This window comes from Zootoca vivipara, chromosome 10 (genome assembly GCF_965207765.1).
Source record: "Zootoca vivipara chromosome 10, rZooViv2.hap1.1, whole genome shotgun sequence".
NCBI classification, from domain to species: Eukaryota; Metazoa; Chordata; class Lepidosauria; order Squamata; family Lacertidae; genus Zootoca; species Zootoca vivipara.
The window spans coordinates 6,822,596-6,846,956 of NC_142593.1; the positions used below are offsets into that span (position 1 = coordinate 6,822,596).

Consider the following 24,361-nt stretch of genomic DNA (forward strand, 5'->3'; position numbering starts at 1 on the left):
AAGGGGCGCAGCGTCGCTCTCGCTGCCCTCCCCACTCCTAGCAGGGACGGGCCGTCTCGGAGACGAGACGAAACCCCGCCGATCGGCGCTGGCGCTGAACCCGGAAGCCCAGGAATGATCCGGCTTATAATCATAGAATTGCAGAGTTGGAGGGGATCACAAGGATAATCGAATCCAAACCCCTGCAATCTTTTGCCCAACACAGGGATTGAACCCACGGCCCTGAGATTAAAAGTCTCATGCTCTACTGACTGAGCTATCTCTCAGGGCTTGCCTGTGTTACTATCATTGCATAAAACACCTTAATTTTGTTTCCTTTGTGTTTACGTACATTTCATGGTCACTGAGAAATATCTCGTGTTGTAGGGAAGGAATTTCAACGTGTCATTTGCTATTGTTTGTTAAAGTGTTAAAGTTGTTCTGGGTTTTGCGTGTGGAGACCCTTTAACCTGGCCTAGAAATAAATTCAGTAAGAAACAAAACAAACCCCTGTGTTGCAAACACTAAAGTGAATCCAAAAACAGGGCAACACGTGACCAAATTCAAACGAACAGAATGTATTTACAACATATGTAATGTCAAACATATATAATATAATTATATGAATATATAATATAAATCTATGAAAACAATTCCAATATGTCTCTGAGAGTCCCTGTTGATATGAATGGAACCAAATGGCAGAAAGTCATTAAATAAGAAACAGTAGTTAAAGTAGTCAGCGAATTTGTCGTATTCCAAAGTAACTGAAGTATTCAATGAACTAGTCGGACAGTCTTTCCGGAATGTTGCACTGACTACTTTAACTACTTTGGAACGTTGCATACAGAAAGCTTTTCAGCTTGTTTCTTATTGAATGACTTTCTGCCATTTGGTTCCATTCATATCAACAGGGACTCTCAGAGACTTGTTGGAATTGTTTTCATGTGAATTATATTATGTATATTTGACATTACATATGTTGTAAATACATTCTTTTCGTTTGAATTTGGTCACATGTTGCCCTGTTTTTGGCTTCACTTTAGAAATAAATTCAGACAGGACTCAAATTTTTGGTTTGGTTTTTGGCAGAATTCAGGCCACAACTTTATGGATTACAAATCAAGTGAGTGGTTGCATAGGCTCTGGTTCGGCTAGCTACCTACGGTAGCGCTGATTCTGGGCAGCAAACGGTGAGTCAGCCTGGGTGAACACCTGGGACTGGAGCCGACGGATGTCTGGGCCCGGGTCCACCCAGATGCGCCCTGAACTCTGCCTCAGGGCACAACCCCGCTTGGGGAAGACCAACCATGAGTCCATGGATTCCTTTTGAAGGAATACCCGTGCAATAGGGATGGCTAGGCATCCTGCCACCCCTATCAACAAGAACCAGAGCCTATCCGCAACCTTACAAGTTGTGACGATTTGCTACGCGGCAGGCGAAACCCAAGCGGCAACAGCCAATCAGCCAAATGGGGAAGATTCCTGCCGTGCCCCTGTCCAAAGACAGGCGACACACGACGGCATAGCATTGTCAAGTGCAAGCCCTAAATTAGGGAGAGGTAGGCGGGTGTTCCGGTGCACTGTGACCCGAAAAGAGGATCTCAGGGTCACATGCAGCAGCTAAATAGTGGTCCCTCTGACTCTTTGACTGCCATGCCCATAGCCCAATTGCTCCCCATCAGAGGGACCACCAATAGGGTGTTGTGGCTGCTCCAATGTCCCCGCCCCCAACACCTAGGCCTGATTGCCGGGTCCCATCGCAACGCGTGCCCTCTTGATAGGGAGGACCCGATTCATCAGACACCTGCCTGCAAAGGCCAGGTCCCCTTTTTCTTGGTAGCCATTTGTCTACTCAGAGTCGCCCTAAGCTCCTTTTATGCTTGCAGGCAGGGCCGGCCCTATGGCCAGGCTGGGTGGCACAGGGCACCACGGCGCCGGCCCGCCAGGAGGGCGCCGCGAGCTGCGCCCGCCCGCTGGCCGGCCGGTCCGCCGCACAGCTGCGCCCACGGCAACTGTGCTGTGCCTGTCTGCCCGCCCGCTGCGCAGCAGCGCCTGTAGCGGCCGCGCTGCGCCCACCGCGCTGGGAAATGGGGCGGGAGGGCGCCGGAGGGATCCGGCGCACCACGGCGCCAGGGGTGCTTAAGACGGCCCTGCTTGCAGGTCCAAAGATATGAGGTCCCAGTATCTTTTCTAGCACAGATGGGAACGCAGCTGGGGGGGGGGATTTAGGGAGGACAAGTGACTGGAAAGGCAATGGTTAAACTTCCCCTTTCCCCTCTGCTTCATTCAAAGTGTCACCTACAGCTGCCTTGCAGGATAAAAGAAAAGCCCTGAGGGGAAACACTTTGAGTTCCTCCCAAAAACCAGTAAAGACTTCTTATCAACATGTAATCCCCACCCCCTTAAGAGTAAGTGTAACTAAGTAAATATTAAGGTGTGGGCATATTAGATAATAGAAGCAATCACAGCTTCTTTGTGAGAGGTACACTTTCTTTAGCGCTGGGAAGAAGTCCAACCCCCTTTGAATGCCAGAAAGTCAAAGCCTGTCAAAAATTAAGCCACAACAAAATATAACAATAGCGCAGGCACACACAAATGAATGGAAAATAAAACTCGGATACTTGTACTTCGCACTGACCTGTATCAGGTTGTTTATTGCCCCATAGGAATCTGCTTTTGTCTGTCACCAGGTTGACTCAAAATAAGCAAACCTTCCCAGTGTTTACCAAGAAGGTGTAACCTACTGAGCTTCTGCACGCTCCTCTAACTGCTTGGAGGCTGAAAGGGCGCTCTACTTTGGGGTTGTTTTGTGCTTTGGTAGCAAGCTAATACTTCCTGGAGTAAGCTAACCTTTTCCATAAATGTTATATGTTTTTGCTAGGTTTTAATCTTAGATTCTCCAGCACAAATTGTACTTCTTAGTAGAATGACAGATTTCGGCACAGTATGAGATGCTCAGAGCTACCTACTCGCTGTAGAAGCAAAATTATTCAGTACACATTTTATGGGGAAATTGTTTTTTTGTTGTTGTTTTTGCCCATGGACCCCACCCTCAGTGTGTTTAAAGGGTCACTTTATGGAATTTTCTCCCTGCCATTTTTGTAGTAGCTGTCTTTTACACAAACACAGAGCGCCCAAGGATGTGCTTGCACAGTGCAACAGTCGTGTGTGTGTGTGAGAGAGAGAGAGAGAGAGAGAGAGAGCTGACAAATATGGTAGAGAATTTTGAGAGGCCATCTGTGCACTGAAAAAGAAAGGAAGAAATCATTCCTTAGCATGTTGTGTTGTGCTCTGCCTTCCATCTTACAACCTTTCAATAATCTATTTCTGGCTTTGGTGCATTGTAGATTTCCTTGTGATTCCACTGTTTGTTAAAGATAATGGCAGTGTAATAAGCCTATTTCTAGTATAAAATGTCTATACATTAAAAAGAGTCGATGTATGGCAACAGAGTTCTTACTCCCCCTTCTTTTTTTATAAATAATGGCAGCAGGTTTAGCTGCCGATAGAACACTTAAAGCAAGGGATAAGTTGCCTTTCTTTCTCCCCTCAGAAATGGCAGTACTCACAGACACCTGGCAGGTCTCCGCTGTCACTACGCAGCTGCGTACCTGTGTGGGCGAGTTTTGTGTCGAGGTCTCGCACAGGAAAAGCAGGAGCAAGCTGGTGACGAGTCAAGCAGCCTGCCAAGGCATCCTTGTGGGTGTTTATATTGAACTGTCACAGTTTGAAGGCTTTTTATTAGATGCTATTTTGGCAACTGGTACTCAAATGAAATTAGCTCTTTTCCCCACATGTGCTTTTCAGCTCTGCTCCAACGTCACAGCCTGGTTTGGCCATTGCGTCATGTCAGGATCTAGAGGATGACAGAGGGATTTTTTTTTCCCAGAGGGCTGCAGAGTGGGTGCAGAAATACAGCTGATGCACATAGAGACCTATAACCTCATCTAATTAGCCAGGCTAGAGGCCTTGTGCCTTATCTTGTGCTAGGAGCAGCTAAATTCCTAAGGTTGCAAACAACATTCTTAAGTGTCTACATTTAACAAGAGAGAGTCCTTTGTTTCCTTGCCTAATGAATAGGTAATGAAGGAAGGACCATACACGGTATAATTAGTATTGTGTTGTAACTTTAGATTGGAAGAAGTTTATGCATATGTACCCTGTTTCTCCTAAAATAAGACATACCCATAAAATAAGCCATAGCAGGATTTCTAAGCATTTGCGCAATATAAGCCATACCCAGAAAATAAGACATAGTGATAGGCGCAGTTCTGGAGGGCCCCAAGGAAGAGGTGAGGCTGGACACGTAATAAAAAAATAAGACATCCCCTGAAAATAAGCCACTGTGGGTTTTAAAAAGGAAAAATAAATATAAGACGGTGCCTTATTTTCGGAGAAACACTGCATGTGTAGACCTTTAAACCTCCCCCTATAAAAAAGTTCAGACAAGACTCAAATTTTGGTTTGGTTTTTGGCAGAATTTAGGCCACAACTTTATTGATTACATCAGGTGAGTGGTTGCATAGCTCTGGTTCGACTAGCTCCCTGCACCCTTGCAGGTAGAGCTGACCCAGGGCACCAGCATAGGTCAGCCTAGGGTGAACACCTGGAATGGCGGAAAGCCGGGAACAAGCTATGTCCACCACCCAGATGTCTCCCTGGACTCAGGCACGGGCACAACCCCCTCACAGGGTTGACCAAACCATTGAGTCCCTGGATTCCTTTAATGGAATACCCTTCACATAGGGATGGCGATCCCTATCACCCGAAGCAGAGCCAATCTGCAACCTTACAAGTTGTGACGATTTGCTACGCGGCAGGCGAAACCCAAATGGCACCAGCCAATCAGCCAAGTGGGAAAAAATCCTGCCATGCCCCTGTCCCAATGACACGACGACACACAAAGGCATAGCAAGGTCAAGCGCTCAAGCCCTAAAAGTAGGGAGAGGTGAGCGGGTGTTCTGATTCACTGGCCAAAAGAGGAAGTTCTGAGTCATGTGCATGGGCATATATAGGTCCCTTGATCGGTTTGGCTAGTGTCCCATTGGCCTGATTCCACCCAGCAACAAGAGACCTACCAATAGGGTGTTGTGGCTATCCAATCGTACCCACCCACAACACAGGGTTCGGTTTCCAGGTCACACTGCAACACATGCCCTCTTTGAGGGAGGACACGATTTAACAGATAACAGCTATGTATATTAGCAGGCCCCACCCGTTCACAGCCGCGTGGAGATTTCCTTCAGCCTCAAACGTTAATTTTGCTACACAGTGTGGTGGTTGCCTTTACTTTTAGCACACCTTCAATGGCTCCCCGTCCTAGCAGTATTCTTAGTTCATTTACCCCAGAGTCGTTGGACATAAAAATGCCATGAAGCGAGGATTATGTAAAGTAGGGGCTTGCAGACGGATTATGCTGTTGCCTCTGGTAGCAAAGAAGAGTATAAAGTGGGAGTGGAGTGGGCTTGATCTACCAAGCTGGACTGGGCCCAGCCGGCATGGCCAGATGCAAAAGTGGGCAGGGCTCCTACACCTTTAATAGTTAATTAAAGGTGCAGAAGCCCCAGGACAACAGCTGTCATTGGTGCCAGTTTTAGCACAAAGCTGCCCCAAAGCCTGGGAAGGAGAGTAGGGTAGACCCCTGCCTAGAAGCCAAATAACTTTCTACAAGTGGTCATTGAACCACGCTGGAAAATAGTTTCTGGTAGCATCCCTCCACATAGAAAGGAGACTTCTGATGTTATAAATTTGCTTTCATTGCCTGTGTATGTTGACTGTTGTGGGGGAAGTCTTTTTTTTTTGTCCATCCCTCCCCTTCCCCACTTCTGCTAACTGATCCTAACTTGGCCATGAAAAAATAGAAATTAGATCTGCAATGGGAACATAGCAAATCTTCTCTAAAGAAGAAACCAGTATGCTATGGACACTATCTTTTTGTGAGCAATTGGGAATTTGTTGGGTGATCCGTACAGAAGCATATAGAAATTCCGAGCCAATCCCTTGAGGGCAAAAATGTTCCATTCTAGGTGATGGTAATTTTAAGTTTTGCACAGGTAGGAGGCAAGAAGGAGCCCTGAAACTCTGGATCCAATAAAATCCTTGCCCTCTCATACTAGGCACCTGTAGAATTATTGAAGGGAAAGTATTTGTTTAGATGGCACTGCAATGAATGGAAGAGCATGGTGAATGAAGGTGAATTTGAAAGCTCCGGTTCAGGGGGAAAGCAGACGTGACCCTTCTTCATTCCTGTGCCAATCTTGGAACAGCGGCTTTATTATCACTGTGCATTGTGAGTTTTAATTTAGAGTCTCGGGCATCTCAGGAGTCTGCCCTCACAAGTAGAGATGTTGTTTTTGGCACCAAGATTTGAAAGCTCAACGAATAGCTCTCTGCAGCTGTAATTTTAATTACATAGAAACTCTCTGCTGCCTTCTGCGAAGCAACCACCCAGAGTCTTAGAAGAATCTGGAGACTGCTGGGCACAGGAAGGTTAAATTACAGTTATTAGGAGGAAGTTATTTAAAGATCAAAGTTGACTGTCTTCTGAGGAGCGAAGCCTCCACTTCCCCCTGAAAATGCAAAGCAAACAAAATGTTTGCTTATCATTCCAGACTTCCTCTTGTTTATTGCTGCTTGCCTGCAACCCCCAATGCATTGTACCTTCTTATCTGCCAAAGAAATATACTTTTATTTTGAGCCTCCCCCCACTGCGCCATTTGTTTCCCACCCTATGCAGATGGCTAAAGGCAGGTGACAAGGTCAATAAGGAGTCGTGCTGGTGTGAGTTGTAGGAATAAAACTGAACCAGAGCCCAAACTCAGAATGAACCATTTATTTTTCTTGAAAAGAACCTGAACCATTCTTTGATTTCCAGATTCCTGGAAAACAGGAACTGTTAAATAGAGGGCTGCATTTTCTGATTTGCAAGTAACACTAAATCACAGTGTATTGAGCTATAGTTTATTAAACCATGATTTAGCATTATGTGTGAACCCTGCCCAACAGCTTAAATAGTATTTATTTACTGCAAACCAACTGTGATATGAAGCCATAGTTTGTGGTTTGTTTGCTTATGAACCTTGATCTGTTTTTACTATGGCTCAGCATTCCATGTGAGCATAACACCCTCCGTCCATTAACCCCACCCAAGAGCTCTCCAAACTACAAAGATGTGAAGCAAGAGCAGCTAGAAAACAAACCATATTTTGGAGCAACAAACCATGATTTGTTTCATTGTCCATGGAACAACTTGTTGATAACTCATGGTTTGTAAAACAAACCATTATATATATATATATATATATATATTATAAATAGCTTAGTATTATGTGCAAAGTGGGCCAACGAATTACTTTCTCTTCCATGCAGCCCATAGCGTGCCAACAAACTGTGCACATACACTCCAAAACCAAGATGGCAAACCACATTGACTGTTGTGACTTCCTGTCTTTATTTGGAGGGCAAATACAAGTTTGATGATTCAGGTGTAACTACAAACTATGATGTGGCTGAGAAAGGAAGTAACTCAGCAGTTCATGAAGGTGGGAGGAAAGAGGAAGTGCAAGGCTTGTTCACACATTGCCAAACTATAGTTACATCTGAAGTTAGCCCAAGTTTATTGTTAACCCCAAAAGTATGCTTAGGTATTTCACTAAGGCACTCCAAGTGCCTTTGCTGTGAACAGTGAGGGTGAGGTGGGCAGTCCTGTTTTGAAGAACTTTGTTATTAAAGCTAATTATCAATAAAATAAATAATAGTATTTAGCTTCCTGAGAAGAAGCACTCTCAATTAGACTTAAACCACTAGCGGCAGGAATTTGAGATAGCCCCATTGTTCAGAATGGTGGCATCTATAGCTCCTTTGCCCTAGCCATCCTGCCTGTGTGCATATTAAACTTTACAAATGACTGAGCAGGGTAAAACAATGATTGTACAGTGCATTTATTCCAATTGTGTGTTGCTCTCCAAGTCCAATTTATTTTTAAAAAATTTGGATCCTGCCCCTGCAGTGGGCTGCATGTGAGCTCTGGCAAATAGCTCTAGCTCAGCCTTATCCATTGCCCCTTAATCACCCTGCTGGCAAAGGGCCTTGCCCACCTGTTGAGTCAGCTTCCCTCTGGTTCTGATTTTTATGATTGGGTAGCACCTGTAGATCTCTCAGGCATCATTTGAATTGGCTCAATAGAATGTTTTCACAGATTGGCATCTGTACTGCTTACATCTTGTACCAGTGGCAGGAACACATTTATTCTGAGTCATTAAACTTCCCCAGACGCAGGAAGGAATCTCTGCCTTTAAGGGGTTGCCACCTTGGTAAAGGAATGAGAAGTAGATTTGCTGGTCTATTTTGGATCTGCTAGTTTCTTGCGTAGTAAGCAGGATGCGCATGCAATATAATAATGTACCATTTTAGCACAATGGGTTGGTGGGATACATGTGCGAGTGTCGATCTCTTGGCCATAATAAATCTGTCGGGACCCTAAACAGCATGCCCATTAAGGAAATCCCCCTCTTTTTGTCTATCCTCTAGCCCGATGTACCTTTTTGAAATTCACCAGCAGTATGCTCGAGATGTTGATGTGGTGAGGTTTGCACATTCGGAGACTTAGTTTCCATGGTAGCAAGCCTTATGTGCTAGGATCCGACAAGTAAGGGGAGCAGCGAGCAGAGAGGGAGGAGAGAGCATTAGGGAAAGAAATCATTAAACTGTGTCAATTAGTATGCAGTGCCATAGCTGTCTATACAGCATGCTCCCTCAAAAGCAGGCAGTGTTTTCTGCCGTTGCAGAAGCAGAGTGGGCATGAATGGGAAGAGAATGAGTTTTCTCGTTTAAAACAAATGGCATGCCGAGCTGAATGACAGATCGCCATTATACCAACATTAATGTGTCTTTGTAACAGGGAGTAAAGAGCTGATAAGGAACACCAGATGAGTATCTTCCAGGCTAAATATCCCTTTTCTGCCCTCTCAACCAGAAAATATTGCACCAATTGTAAAAACAGTTCATCATTTTGGAGAAAATATGCCTTTCTTTTAGACTTAGTAAGCAGGGATTGTGGGGAGGGCAGAATCTGTGGTATTTGTACATTTGACAATACCACAAATTAAAAAATCTCAAGATTGAAAAGATGACTACAACCCCAAAATGAGTAATATTCTTGTGCAAAGATTATTGCCCACATTGGCTTACAAGGAAGTAGTGAGTGCTGGAACAGCATCAATACGAGATGCTGAATTATATTTGTCTATTTAATTAGAGGGATAGCCAAACTGTGATCATTAAAAAGCCAATGAACTAACTCTGAAGAGAGGGGATCAGAACCACGAGGGTTCTTGTTTGCTAATATGAATCACTGTTTAGTGTATAAAAGGCTATACAACTTATATCTTGTTTATTAGACAACAGCTGTTTATAAGCTTAGCATGAGGTATTATAGAATTGTAGAGTTGGAAGGGACCCCAAGGGTCAACCAGTCTAACCCCCCACAAGGAAGGAAACTCAGCTAAAGCACCCATAACAGATGGCTGGGTTTGCCTAAGGTCACCCTGTAAGCTTTATAGCTGAACATAGATTTGAATGCTTTCTTGTGCCTAAACCAAATTCTCTAGCCACCACACAATTCTGGCTGTTTTTCCAAAGTGCCTTTGATTTCAATTCAGGAAAGCTGCAACAATTCCCAAAGATGAAGGCTAATCTCAAATGTAATGGTTTTAAACTCAAATGGTATGGTTTTAGCAGCAGATACCTCAGATGTTGTTCAAACTGGAAGGGAAAGACCCAGAGATGGATTCGTCTGGTTCACTCACTCAGCAGAATATTAGCAAAAGTTTAGCAGGGTTTGGGATTTTGTTTTCCTACAGGCTTGCCATTCTTGGGCTAATCAGTTCTGCTGTCAGTAGGGAAGGTAGTGGCAGCCAGAATCAGAGGCCCATTTATCCCCATTGAATTTCCCATTCCCACCTCAACATCATACCGTGGGCTTTCCTCCAAGAGTGAACAAGTCAACTGGTGTAGCCAAAGATAAGTAATTGATTATTATCAGTTGAAATGCTGCTCTTCCCTTTCCAAAGCTACAAAGCAAACAGATTTATCGTGTTTTGCATCCCATACAGGTATGGTTAAGAGTCAACAGGGTACAGAATCTTCATGTTGATGAACACTCTCTGCATAGATTGTGTGTGTGTGTGTGTGTGTGTGTGTGTGTGTGTGTGTGTGTGTGTGTGTTTTAGAGCATAGCCTTTAAACAGGTGTTTTACTATATGTGTTGGCATAACAATGAGCCAAGGCCAGTCCTAGTTTCTGGTGTTCATACTTGTATGAAACAAAACCTCAGCACCCACTTCCTAAATCCCAGAGATGACAAGGCCAGTATTAGTAATGCTGTAACTTCTTAAGTTTGGGTAACTTTTCCTCATCATCATAAGAATTGAGCCTTGAAATAAGAATTGAGCCTTAAAATAAATGGAAAGCTTTTGACAACTTAGTCAAAGCCTGGAACATTACTGGTGAACGTCTGACCCACAGGCCTAATAAGAGCTTGCAGACCCCGCCCCCCCCATCCTGACCTGCTAGGTCATTTTGGCCAAGTTATGGTCACCTGCCCTGCAGCAGATGCCATTTATGATGAGAGGTAAATATACAGGTATTGGATCATATAACACTGGTCTTAAAGAGTCTACATTTCCAAGCACAATTCAAAGTGTTGGTGCTGACCTTTAAAGTCCTAAATGCTTTGGTCCTGTATACCTGAAGGAGCGTCTCCACCCCATCATTCAGCCCAGACACTGAGATCCAGCTCCAAGGGCCTTCTGGTGGTTCCCTCACTGCGAGAAGTGAGGTTAGAAGAAGAAGAAGAAGAAGAGTTTGGATTTGATATCCCGCTTTATCACTACCCGAAGGAGTCTCAAAGCGGCTAACATTCTTCTTTCCCTTCCTCCCCCACAACAGATACCCTGTGAGGTAGGTGGGGCTGAGAGACTTCAGAGAAGTGTGACTAGCCCAAGGTCACCCAGCAGCTGCATGTGGAGGAGCGGAGACGCAAACCCGGTCCCCCAGATTACGAGTCTACCACTCTTAACCACTACACCACACTGGCTCTCACACTGGTTACAGGGTACCAGACAGAGGGCCGCCTTGATAGGGCGCCTGCCCTGTGGAACTCCCTCCCATCAGATGTCAAGGAAATAAACAACTGCAGTATATGATTTTTCGAAGACATCTGAAGGCAGCCCTGTTAAGGGAAGATTTTAATGTTTGATGTTGTATCGTGTTTTAATTTCTTGGAAGCCGCTCAGAGCAGGGGTCCCCAAACTAAGACCCGGGGGCCGGATGTGGCCCAATTGCCTTCTAAATCCGGCCTGTTTTTACATGAGTAGAATATGTCCTTTTATTTAAAATGCATCTCTGGGTTATTTGTGGGGCATAGGAATTCGTTCATATTTTTTTTCAAAATATAGTCTGCCCCCCCACAAGGTCTGAGGGACAGTGGACCGGCCCCCTGCTGGAAATGTTTGCTGACCCCTGGCTCAGAGTAACCCAGTCTTTCTTCCTCTTCCTCTTCCTCTTTCTTACTCTTCTTCTTATAATTTAGAAAGCCCAATGCAATCATCATAGCTTGCACCAGTGCTCCCCCCCCCCTAGGAAAAATAGGAGCCTGTAATCAACATGAAGTTGTTTCTGTAAGTGTCACACTTTTTAGCAACAACAAAGAGATGTGCATACCCTCAAGTACCCCCTGGGGGAGCACTGGCTTGCACTGAACCGTGTGTGGCTCTTTGCAAACCTTGACAATCAACTGATCATTGGCATGGGCGTAGGAAGGGAGGGGCGGTGAGGGCGCTCTCTCCCAGGCAACGCGATCCCGAAGGCACCATGGCGGCTGCCCCCCGCCTGCGCTGGGCGCCCCGCCCCCACAGGCAGCAGTCCCCGCCCCCAGAACATACGTCACACCCCTACAGACGACGCACCACGCCCCCAGAACACGCACCAGCCCCACCCCGCCTGCTCTCTGCCCCCAGTGCCAGAGAATGAAGCTCCGTTAGTGATCATTGGGGCTTGCAAAGATCTTTGCAAGCCCCATCAATTGGCCGATTGTCCACACGGACACCTTTGTGATGTTAGGTGACTGCAGGCTGCCCTACCCACTGGCTAGACTTCATGGAGTGTGGGAGATAAGGATTGCCCAGCTTTATCCTGAAGGTTCACGCCCAGGGAACCTTCACTGGAAGACTCCACAGTGCAGAAGTTCAGTGCAACAAAACTGATTAGGATGGTGCAATAGAGGGGGCTGGGAATTAAGTAGCTTAAGTGCCTTAATTGTGTTACTGGGTATGTGTTTATATCAATGTTATTGTTTAGTCGTTTCCGACTCTTCATGACCCCATGGACCATAGCACGCCAGGCACTCCTGTCTTCCACTGCCTCCTGCAGTTTGGTCAAACTCATGTTAGTAGCTTCGAGAACACTGTCCAACCATCTCGTCCTCTGTCGTCCCATTCTCCTAGTGCCCTCAATCTTTCCCAACATCAGGGTCTTTTCCAGGGAGTCTTCTCTTCTCATGAGGTGGCCAAAGTATTGGAGCCTCAGCTTCACGATCTGTCCTTCCAGTGAGCACTCAGGGCTGATTTCCTTAAGAATGGATAGGTTTGATCTTCTTGCATTCCATGGGACTCTCAAGAGTCTCCTCCAGCACCATAATTCAAAAGCAACAATTCTTCGGCAATCAGCCTTCTTTATGGTCCAGCTCTCACTTCCATACATCACTACTGGGGAAACCATAGCTTTAACTATACGGACCTTTGTCGGCAAGGTGATGTCTCTGCTTTTTAAGATGCTGTCTAGGTTTGTCATTGCTTTTCTCCCAAGAAGCAGGCGTCTTTTAATTTCGTGACTGCTGTCACCATCTGCAGTGATCAAGGAGCCCAAGAAAGTAAAATCTCTCACTGCCTCCATTTCTTCCCCTTCTATTTGCCAGGAGGTGATGGGACCAGTGGCCATGACCTTGGTTTTTTTGATGTTGAGCTTCAGACCATATTTTGTGCTCTCCTCTTTCACCCTCATTAAAAGGTTCTTTACTTCCTACTCACTTTCTGCCATCAAGGTTGTGTCATCTATAGTTATGAATAAAAACAGTTCTGTTGTTACCTTGATGCAGCCCAGGCATCTTTATGTAGCGATTATATGTGTGTATCAAATGTGGCTCCTACATTTAGCGTATGTTATTGTTCTGCAAATATCTAACTATGGGGAAGCTAATAAGAGGAAGAGTGCCCTTCTTTTTCTAATAGGCATTTACATTTCTTACGATGGCGAGAAGCTTAAATCACAACGAAACCTCAATAAAAGAGAGAACCGTGTTTTACAACCAGCTTTCATTAATTTTTTAAAGACTGTCCCATAAAACCCACAGAGCCGAAGCAGCCATAGATGCCACGTGATGAACAGGCTTAAGAGCCACTTAATATTTAATGAACCAAAAGCCTCTAGCAACTAATAATGTTGTAATGGTACTTGCCCTTTGCTCTGGTGTGTAGCCACATATTTTGAAGGGTGTGTGTGTGTGTGCGCACATACATACATACCTCCTAATGAATGCTCATCCACCCACTGAGTAAATGCAGCAAAGGATAGCAGCTTGCTTTCTCAGTGCATCTTAGAGCAAGGGTCAGAAACAGAATGTACATTTGCGTCTGGTGTGCATATTGGCAATGCTTTAGTAACACTATACTGTACTCTCCACCCAGATCTTGGCCACAGATCATATTAGTTCGGTTATGGGTATTTTTACACATCCTGGTTCTGACACCCTTGATGCCCATCTTTCATGTGCTCTGGAAGCCTCAGATGCCTCAAGAACATCAGAGAGCAGAGGCCGGTCTGCTTCATTCATGTTAGATCCCGGATGTGTCCAATAAAGAGTGTAGCTGGCTGTTCCTGGAGCCTAGATGCTAGCTGGACTGCTGCACCTTTTCATGTTGCAGTGCAGAGTAATTCTGCTAGCTGTGGCTTCTGCTCTGAAACACAGTGACTTGGGAGCTGAGCCATGCGTGTGTTCACTGGGGCCTCTAGCCAATCCTTTGCTTGTAGACTTTTAGTCATTGTTGTGTTCTGGCACAACCAATCTGGAGCAAACAGCCAATGAATAAAAATTGGTGGTAGGCAATTAGGTTTTACTCAGAGTAAATCTATTGAAATTAATGGCTCTAATGCAGTCATGGCCATTCATTTCAATGGGTCTACTCTGGCCACAGCTTAGTTGAATACCCCCCCCCCATTGTGTGCCTATTTGTGTGTAAGATGCACAGCTTCTTATTGGAGGTGGCGTTAAACCTGGTTTAAGGTGATCTACATTGATTGCCATGGTCAAATATTCTGTGCAGTGAAACAAAATGAGTAATCCACAAAGTGCTGATACATTTTCTGTCCACCGTATTTAACCAGGAAAGCATTTAAGAAGAAATGTAACCGGCATATATGCCTTCATTTCAGGGAAGTCAACAATGGCTCCTTTTTGAGAAAACACTTCTGCATGTCTTTAAGTGCACACAGTGGTGCTTTCTACAAGTAAATCAGTAGCCCTGAATGCAGTCGAATGCTCCAAACATACATATGTTACTGCTAAACTCTGGCATACAGCTGGAAGAAAATGCTCCTTAAATCTTGGTCAGACTTCTTTGCAAAAGAAGTAAAGGACTATAGTGTAAAGTCCCCAAAAGTTTCAAAGAATGTTGCCTTGGAAGTGAAGAATCCATCCATCCTAGATGAAGATTGTAGGGGATAACAAGAAGTAGAAGGATGTACTAATGAGACACAAATTCACAATAACAGGAAATAATATATCGCACTGCAAAATCTTAAAAACATGTATCATCCCTTTCTCCATATACTTCTTCCCACAAAAACCATTTAAATTCTCTTAAACTCTTCTATCCAGGTTGGTGGACATACCATGTTACCCATTCGTTGGATGCCTCCTGAAAGCATAATGTACAGAAAATTCACCACAGAAAGTGATGTCTGGAGCCTTGGAGTCGTTCTATGGGAAATCTTTACCTACGGCAAACAGCCATGGTATCAGCTCTCAAACAATGAGGTGTGTGCTGTTGTACGAATGATATGCTTTTAAAAATGCAGCCAGGCTGTGGTGGTGAATGGTCTCAAAGGCAGAGCATTTGGCTGGATCCGGGCCCTTCCCTCCATTTGCCGGGAGTGGAACATTTATAGAAAGATAAAGAGTGCAGAAGTGTTTGGTGCATGTAAAGAGGGAGGTGGGTGACTCTCTCAGAATGTATTGACTAATTGCCCAAATCAGCAATAAAAGAAAGAGTAAATTGGCTTGCTCCTTGTCCTTTCTCTCTTCTCTCTCTCTCTTACTCCAGGTAATTGAGTGTATTACTCAGGGCCGTGTCCTGCAGCGACCTCGCACCTGCCCAAAGGAAGTCTACGATCTGATGTTGGGATGCTGGCAGCGGGAGCCTCATATGAGGCTCAACATCAAAGAAATCCACTGCCTCCTTCAGAACTTGGCCAAGGCATCTCCCGTGTACCTGGATATTCTAGGATAGAAACTCCTGGCACTTCCTCTTACGGAGTGTGTGAATGAATGTGTTCAATTGCCACTAAACTCCATTAAAATGTGTTCTCTCAACTCTGACAGTATTAAATACAAAGATATGGAGGAGCTTTCAAAGGGCAAGCTGTGTGCATTTCTCCCTCTGTAGACACAGTATTGACTTTGTGACATTACTGACATGTATCTCTTCTCCCCTCTGTTCTTTCTGTGTCTCTGTCCCTGCCCCTCGATTTCTATTCAATCAGGCTTCTGCATTATTATAACTCTGCATAGACAAAGGCCTTAAAAAAAAACCTGACCTGTTATATCAACAGACACTCAGTTTTGCCCATCACAACTAACAATGCCTTGTTGTATTCATGCCTTTGACCTGGATAAAAAAAGGGAAATTATGACTTGAACTTTGTGACTTCTGCTGTATGGATATCTGGAGCTTCTATGGATTCACCTCTTCGTGTGATTTGGCATCTGGGCAGAAAAACCGAAGACTGGTATTCTCTGTGGGAACCTTGTTGTAGCTGAGATCAAGCCAGAGGGAACGAAATCAGCAGATTGTGTAATCCACTCTAAAGGAGAATCTATAGGATCAGGTGGCATCCGATATACCACTGTAATTATTTGGTGAATGGGAAGGAATTCAATGCTTTCCCCTGGGAAATGTTTAGAGGAGCAAAGGCACATCTAAGTGTGCCGCCATTTTTGCATTGATAGATGCATCAATGTGGTCTGTGTAAAAGGCGTTGCCAAGACTTCCCAGAATTGCATAGCAATATGCTCAGCTAGGAATCTCCAGCCTTGTTTAACCATAGGGATTTCGGATGTCTCGGAATACTAGCTGATGGGAATCACACATGCGGAGCTGCTGTTCTTAGTTCCTGTTTGTGGGCTTCTCCCAGGCATCTGGTTGGCCACTGTGAGAACAGGATGCTAGACTAAGACAGGTATTGGGCCTGATTCTGATAAGCTCGTTCTGTTGTGATGCCACTGGTACAATTGTTCTCCCGTGAGCCTTTGATAATGCAGGCGAGGGCTGTGGTATATTAAAGTGTAGTATAATTACCAAGGCCAATTCCTAAAATACGAATGCTTCAGTAAGATAGGAGGGAAGCTTTTCTTGTATGATGCTGTTTAGACAGCGAGCCCCTGCTGTTGCCCCCCCTCCCCTTCCCCTTCTCCCTGTGCAAACCCCAACTCAGCATGGCCCCTGTTGATTAATACCCAGCAATTTGTGCTGAAAACAGTTGCTCATCTCATTGTGCACCCAAATAGGCGTAGCAAATTCATGACGGAAAACATATATTTAGTTGTAGGAAGGTCGTTAGCTACATTCAAACATCTATACATTGTTGCAGGCGCAAGAGGCTGGTACTGAAGATTTTGTATGGCATTTGTGAGAAAACAGGTCCAAAAAGTCTCTAGAGAAACGACAGTACGGTTATTAACTTTGTGAATGATTAAGATTCAGAGTTCGCACTAGTGTCTGCTTGATGAAGTGGTGGTATTCCAGTCTTTTTTTTATTTAAGATCGACAGGCATAGTGTGTTTACACTTTTCATCATGGCTGCTGGGTTCAAGAAGGCAAGCTCGCGACACACAAATGTGAAAGGTTTAGGATGTGCATGTCAGGTAATTTTTATTATAAACCCTTAAGATGAGATAAAATCAAAGTCAGTTCCTACCTTTGTGGAGAAAGTGCTGCAAAAAAAAATAGGGGTTATTTTTTACTAAAACAAATGGGGTCATAAACGCACAGCTTGTCAATGTTTTATTGTCGTTTTATTTTTAAAATTAAGCACTTATTTTTCTAAGTGTTTCCATAATAGTTTAATATATGTTTTGCTTGCATTTCTTATTTATTAAGGCACTTTCTTTTTGTCCCTCAGCAGTTTGGGAAGAAACTGTTCTTTTACATCTACATTAAAAATAGCAAATGTTAAATAGTGGTGAAGTTAGCCTCTCTTATGTCATTGGCAAAGGTTGGTGAAGAATACATATAACAATGTAACTCTAAGGCCATATACATACCACACACACACACACACACACACGGCCATATGCATATAAATATATTCCTAAATAAGATTTGAACAGGATTTTTTAATGGCTGAGGATATTTAATAAGAAATGGACTTTGAAGATTATTTCAGTGATTGCTGAGAATTTATTACATGGAAAGAAGAAATGTTCAACACTCAGTCTTATCCATTCTTTCATCCCTTCTTTTCAAGAACCACTTTTTTAAAGTGTCACTCTAGTTCATTTCCAATATGTGAAAAATGTGGGAAATAAATCTTGAGATGTCAGAGATCACTAAAAGGCACACCCACCCATGTATTATGTTCCAAAGTCATTTCTCATCTTTGGTTGCTTTAGCACTGCTGAATGGGTTAGTATGATTAGTTGAAAGTGGAATTAAAGGGGAGACTCCAAGCATTGTATTATAAAGGTACCTCTCAGTTTTTATTCCAGCGGAGGAAGCTTGGCTTCAACTATGCATTTCCTTACATTTTTTTTCTTTTGCAGTTTAATAGTGAAATAGTGGTATTTCACTATTCAAAAAAGGAAAGAAAAAAAATTAGAGCCTCCCTCTACCCAGCATGAATGGAACTAACACTGTGGCAATTAAAATAGCCTATTCAAGGCACAAAGAACGGGCAGTTAATCCTAAAGCATTAAACAGGCAGGCTCTAAAAACAAGAAACTTTAATTAAAGGCACAGGAGCACTAAAAAGCTGCAATTGCACTTTGCCTTTCCTTGCTGGACAAGCTGGTGTTGCAGTTGGGTCTTATAGCCGGGGTGGGTTGCTACAAATCAGGTCTGAGAATATATGAGAAGAATACAGAAATCACTGCACCGCAATGAGTGGAGAACGCCTGGAATTTTGATAAAGTGTGACCAAACTATAGCTGAAATTCCTAGAGAAAAGGGGCTAATATGGAAACAGACCTCGTTAACAAAAGTACCCTTATTTCACCTCTCAAGACACATTTTTTAGATTCTCAGCTTGAAAATAACCATGTATATTGTATGATTGCTGTAGGACTGTATACCAAAACAAATGTAAAATTTGACCACATGGTATCCTCTCCCCCCCCCCTTCTGAAAAAGCATAAGAGAGTAATTAAAAATATTGTGTTATAATATAGTGTGCAGTAGCTAACCCGTATGCCCATGTTAAAGGACCAAATGTTCAATACAGCCATTGTTCTGTGCCTAAATCTTGGCCTGTACTGCAAATGTGGACCTTAAGTGAATAAAATCTTCTGGCCTTGTAGGAAAGGTGTTAACTAACTAACCGCGAAGGCCACAGTGGCATTTAGTCATTCAAGTGGATATAACTATAGGTAACTGACAGGAAAATAAGAGTAAGAAATATAATCTAAAATGGGAAAAGAAAGGTTGCTCGTCTACTGTGTACATATCTGTCATGTTTTTCAACTTTGGCTAACTTTATACACTGAGCAAATATGACAATCAGGCTTATAAATAAAGAGGAAACATTTCTTGACTATGCTACATACAATCATATAGATATGATATAAATTAGATATGTTTCTGTGATGGTATACATTTTGTATATATCCACAGTAGATACATACCTGTATATGTGTTTTATAAATATTTGATTTATACATCTGCAGACAAATGTGATTTTGTGTATATGTATACATTTGTGTACACTGCACATATCTTCTTACTGGTGATGTATAAAAGACAAGTTAGATCAGAAGGCTGACAAAGTATGCTAAGTAACCAAAATCCATTTATCATCCATTTTTCCTTAGGTTTTTTTTAAAAAAATAATAACAATATTGTATGTTTTTCCACATATTGGTGATCAGCATGCAGTTCTGCCTAACCAGATAAATTCTAAAAAGCAGATTTACTAAATGCATAAAAATAGCCCTACGTCTTCATCCCATCTATTAATTCCTTTCTGACTGGTTTTAAGAGTATCCTTTGGGTCTAAGAGTTTGACTCAGCTTGCCTCGTTTTCTTTTGCTATTATTATTTTTTCATGAACTTCCATTTGTATGAGTTTTCACTTGTCATTTATGCACAGTAGTATTTCTAAGGCTAAGCTGGAAAAACAAAGGGTAGGACGGAACCACTGAGAAAGCAACAGACTTTCCAGTAAGTGCTGCAGCATCAAGGGAAACCCAGCCAAATGGGTGGGTATAAATAATAAATTATTATTAAATTATTATTATGTTAAGCTTCATCCCAGAGGGGCCCCAGAAGCGACATTAGTCCACATGGCTTAACAATTTTGGGTTCAATAGACCTAATTTGAGTTCCCATCTCAAATGGATATTTTTTTGTTGTTGTATATAGTTCAACAACCCCCAAGTCTGAGAGTCAGTAGCACAGGTGCCAAATGTCATGGTAACCTGAAAACTATAAGGCATAGGAAAGTTTTGTTTACACCTGTGACTTTGACATGTGCAGCAATTTTAATCAAAATCTGAGATGCCGTTATTTTATTTTTAAAATTGTGATCTGTCATGGAGCAACCCAACTGAAAAAGATAACAGGGGTTACCCAGACCTCTTTAATGGTTGTGAAGGGGCCCCCATAACAGTTCAAGCTTCAGGGACCCAAAAATGTAGGTCTGCCACTGAATTTTTGTGAAATTTGTGGTGAAATGTGCAAGTTCAATGCGGGAGAACTTCTGAAGGAGCAAACATCTCTCCTGGACAGTAATCACAGATGTTGCGCATCTGTACTCTCTGAGTAGACAGTTCAGGGAAGCGCCAAAGACTTAGGAGCTGTGGAGTTAATCCCTGAGCTCGTCTAAGAAGTTGGAGAACTTTCCCAAGCTCGCTGATATAAAACTCTTGCAGAGGCCATTTATCTTGATTCAAGCCTTTCCTGAGCCCATGTGTTGATAGGCAGGCTGGGCACAAATTTTATGCAAATCTTTATTGTATTTTATTACATTGGCAATGCAAAAATGGCAAGCATACCTGCGGCCTTTAACAAATTTAGCCGAGGGGCTTTGTATACATCTCTCATGTCTAGGCTTCACTTTTTGATATAATTGCAAGGGCACAACTGAAGCAACGAAGGCTGTTTTGGCTGAGCAGGACCACAGAAGTATTTCTCGTATTCTCTTTTCCACCTTCCATTTCTTCAGCTAGCTTTGGGGGCAAGTGGGGTTTTGCAAAGGGACAGGGTCCTCCATTGCGACAGGAAGGTGACTCTTCTTCTGAATGGGGTTTGTTTACTCTGACGTGTAAATCATCATCTATGTCTATAGCCACTAAAAAACAACCGTCAGTGGGAATCACAAGGTCTCCAGCTTTGCCCTTTCACTCCAACCCCACCCAGGGCCTTGTAGCCATTTGTTGCCTCAGGCAAAGACACCCACTCACAATCCTAAACAACAACAACCCTCTCTCTTTATTTACTCTTTGGAGAGTGGCCTGGGCTTTTGCAGGACAAGCAACTTCCCAAGGAATCCAGCGGTTGACTAAGAAGACTGTCTGCTTGAGGTGGCTGTTGTCCCTGGGAGCACATTGCAAGCGTTGCCATGGGAACAGAGAGTGCGCCATAGGGGGGGGCAGCGCATTGTGGCTTGTCACTAAATGTGAAGGTTTAATAGCACACAAAGATGCATTTTTCTTATCAGGGCTGAGATACTGCTGCTCTGATCCGAGCATCCTCATAGAGCCTTAGGTTAACGCTTGTTTTGATTTAATTTTTATACATTCGTTGCAAATATGAAGCAAAAAAAATTAATAATCTATATATGTTGCAGGGAAAACACTGTGAATTTCACGCAAGCAACCAAGCGACTATTTTGCCATCTTTTAAACATATGTCTCAGGAGAAGAATTGGGAATTGATGGTTCTATGTTATTTTTTACCGTCTATGCATTCAAAGCCAGGTCAAGGGTGGGGTGGGGGTGGGGGGGGGCTTGTTCATTTTCTGGGAGAAGATTTAAGAGTGTCAAGTGGAGTAAAACTCTGAACTGGAGCAGCTGGAGCTGTTCGTAACAAGGCTGTTTGACAGGAAGATGGAAGAAAAGCAGAAATCATACCTTTTCAGAGACCTACATACAGCTCTTAGGTGTCTTTGTGTAACTAAAAAAATACCAAATGTTGAATAAAACAGCTGAGAATGTTTTGTAAATTAAACCCCCTCTGGGTTTAATTGCATCACAAATCAATTTAATTTAGAAATTATTCATCCCAGTGCTACAGGCCACTTATAGTATATGTACATATATGTGTATAGATATATTTTCTAGACCTTTTTCTGCCTTTTTCCCTTTCTGGTGGGAGGAAGAGGAAGAGCAAGATCTAGATGTTGATATAAATATCTATATTTTCACTCAAACCGTGACCTGGTGTTTGGAGCCCTCTTTTATCCCTTTTCTTTTCTTTCTTTTTTCTTTGATTGTGATGTCTCCGTGCCGATATTTAGTGGTTCTTGTTTTGCAGTTTGTTCTCAAAACTCATTGCTTTTAAAATAAAGACCTATTGCATCTTGGCTGAATTTGAAGTGATGCCCGAGTAGCAATGTTCAAAGTTTTGTTTGTGAATCATGTGAAACAGCTTCTCTCAGCCTGACATGGAAAGTCTCTTGTACTAAAGTGTATTTAATGAAAATGATGTCCAACAATAAACAATGTCATCCTAAAGAAAAACAATTAATAACACAGTGACTATTACTTAAGAAGGCATAGAATTGCAATGAGCTGTTGTGTCCTGTTTCCTTCCATCGACTGTCTATATCAGGCATCCCCAAACTTCGGCCCTCCAGATGTTTTGGACTACAATTCCCATCTTCCCTGACCACTGGTCCTGTTAGCTAGGGATCATGGGAGTTGTAGGCCAAAACATCTGGAGGGCCGTAGTTTGGGGATGCCTAGTCTATATATATATAAAAACCACACTGCTGGAATGTCTGCAGAAGCAACCTTGAGATGTAGGGGCTTATACTGAAGAATAACAACTGAAGCGAATAAGTACATGTGTGGCCCAACAGCAGACAAAACGGGTCTGGAAAATGTGGATTTTCAGCTGCGGTGTGGATGTAGCCTGTATTGAAGAGTTACAAGCTCAAACTGAGGGAGACTGTAGCACATGAGGCAGAATGTTGGCAGCCAGGACCCTGGGAGGAGAAAATCCTCAGCAACTACCAGAGGCAAAACCTTCTAACCAACCCAAGGTCGGGACAAAGGTATCCTGGTAGGGGCGATGTAAAAATTGGGGTTTGGCTTTTGCTGCCCAACTCCCCAAGGGACACCGAGTCCCCTAACTCCATGATCGGTCAGGAAAAAAAATGGATAGAGGCTGGAAAGCAAGGGAGAGGGAGGGAGAGACCCTGAACGAAAATGTGCAGGAACCTTGAAAGACACTTGACATTGTTGAACTCCCTTAGCCAAAGACCACCCACAATCATTATACATACATAATAGGAGGCTGTCTACAGCAAAAATCCTGTCTGCCAGGATACCTGGTAATGGTCACTGGTTGTATTTCCTGAGCAGCTTGGTCATTCTTTTGTGATGGTTAATACCAGGCTTCCTCAACCTCGGCCCTCCAGATGTTTTGAGACTACAATTCCCATCATCCCTGACCACTGGTCCTGCTAGCTAGGGATCATGGGAGTTGAGGAAGCCTGGTTAATACTTTAGTTCCTTAATCCAGGTCACAGACTCACCCTATTCATACCCAAATATGCCCTTAGAACATGATTTGTAAGGGGACAATGGGAAGGCTTTCCCCATATTCTTACTGCAGAGGAATTTGAGGTCATTGGGAGTGTCAAAATGGCTTCAGGATTGCTCTCCTGTACTATTTTAGGCGCATGGTTTATATATTTAGATATGTATGCATTTATGAATATTCTATATTTGAGACCTCAGAATTCTAATAACAGGACTAAAACAAGGGGCAAGGCCACAACAAACACCAGTTTGGAGCATGGAAACAGTGTGTGATTTGGGTTTCGTTACCAAGCCCAGGAAGTGTTAAAAAAAAATATGCATTTGGGCTTATGGTTCAGAACCTGGATCAAAGATAGCAACTCCCTTTTGATGTTTATGCAATTTGCAAAAACACCAACAAAATCTGTTCTATAAATTATGCAGATTTTGATGCAGAACAATTGAAACGTGTAAAATTGCAGATCATTCCTAGTTCTGTTATATATTGAATCTCTTCAAGCATTAAATACTTGACATATATAAATTAGCCACCTGGAAAGTTTTCCAGCCTAAATATGCTGTAGAAATGCTATGAACCCTTCAGTTTGATTCCTTTAGGACAATACCCTGACCAGTATATTTCCCAAGCTTTTTGCAAGGGCACAAATGAGTTCTATGGTTGAGATTGAGGTTTAGTTTCTGGGATAGCAAAATAATCAAATCCCTCAACAATTTACATACTTCTGGGGAATCCCCTCTGAGTTCCGTAGACTTTTGCAAGGAAACAGAGCTTTCGAACTACAAATATATAAACTCCTGTCTGTAGAATATAATCTATGAATCAGGGCATTCCACATGTTCTCTCCCCCTACCACATAAATGCAGATACACTGCACATTTGTTTTGTGGAATCCATTTTTCCCCACAAGGTAGCCCCTCTGTAAGTTCTGTTGAGGAGATACTGCATTTGTGTGTGTAGACCCTTTTAAAAGGTAAAGGGACCCCTGACCATTAGGCCCAGTTCTGACCGACTCTGGGGTTGCGGTGCTCATCTCGCGTTATTGGCCGAGGAAGCCAGCATACAGCTTCCAGGTCATGTGGCCAGCATGACAAAGCCGCTTCTGGCGAACCAGAGCAGCACATGGAAAC

The 24,361-nt window shown here is 43.2% G+C and overlaps 1 protein-coding gene across 1 annotated transcript in view; it reads left to right on the forward strand.

The window, feature by feature from the left end:
* NTRK2 (neurotrophic receptor tyrosine kinase 2) overlaps positions 1–18,921 on the forward strand; it is a 186,807-nt gene extending 167,886 nt beyond the window's left edge. Inside the window, exons 19-20 of the mRNA XM_088652691.1 lie at positions 14,915–15,073; positions 15,360–18,921. Of these exons, the coding sequence (XP_088508817.1) occupies positions 14,915–15,073; positions 15,360–15,545 (345 nt within the window). The 3' untranslated portion in view covers positions 15,546–18,921. The remainder of the gene's footprint in view (positions 1–14,914; positions 15,074–15,359) is intronic.
* The last annotated feature ends 5,440 nt before the right edge of the window (positions 18,922–24,361 follow it).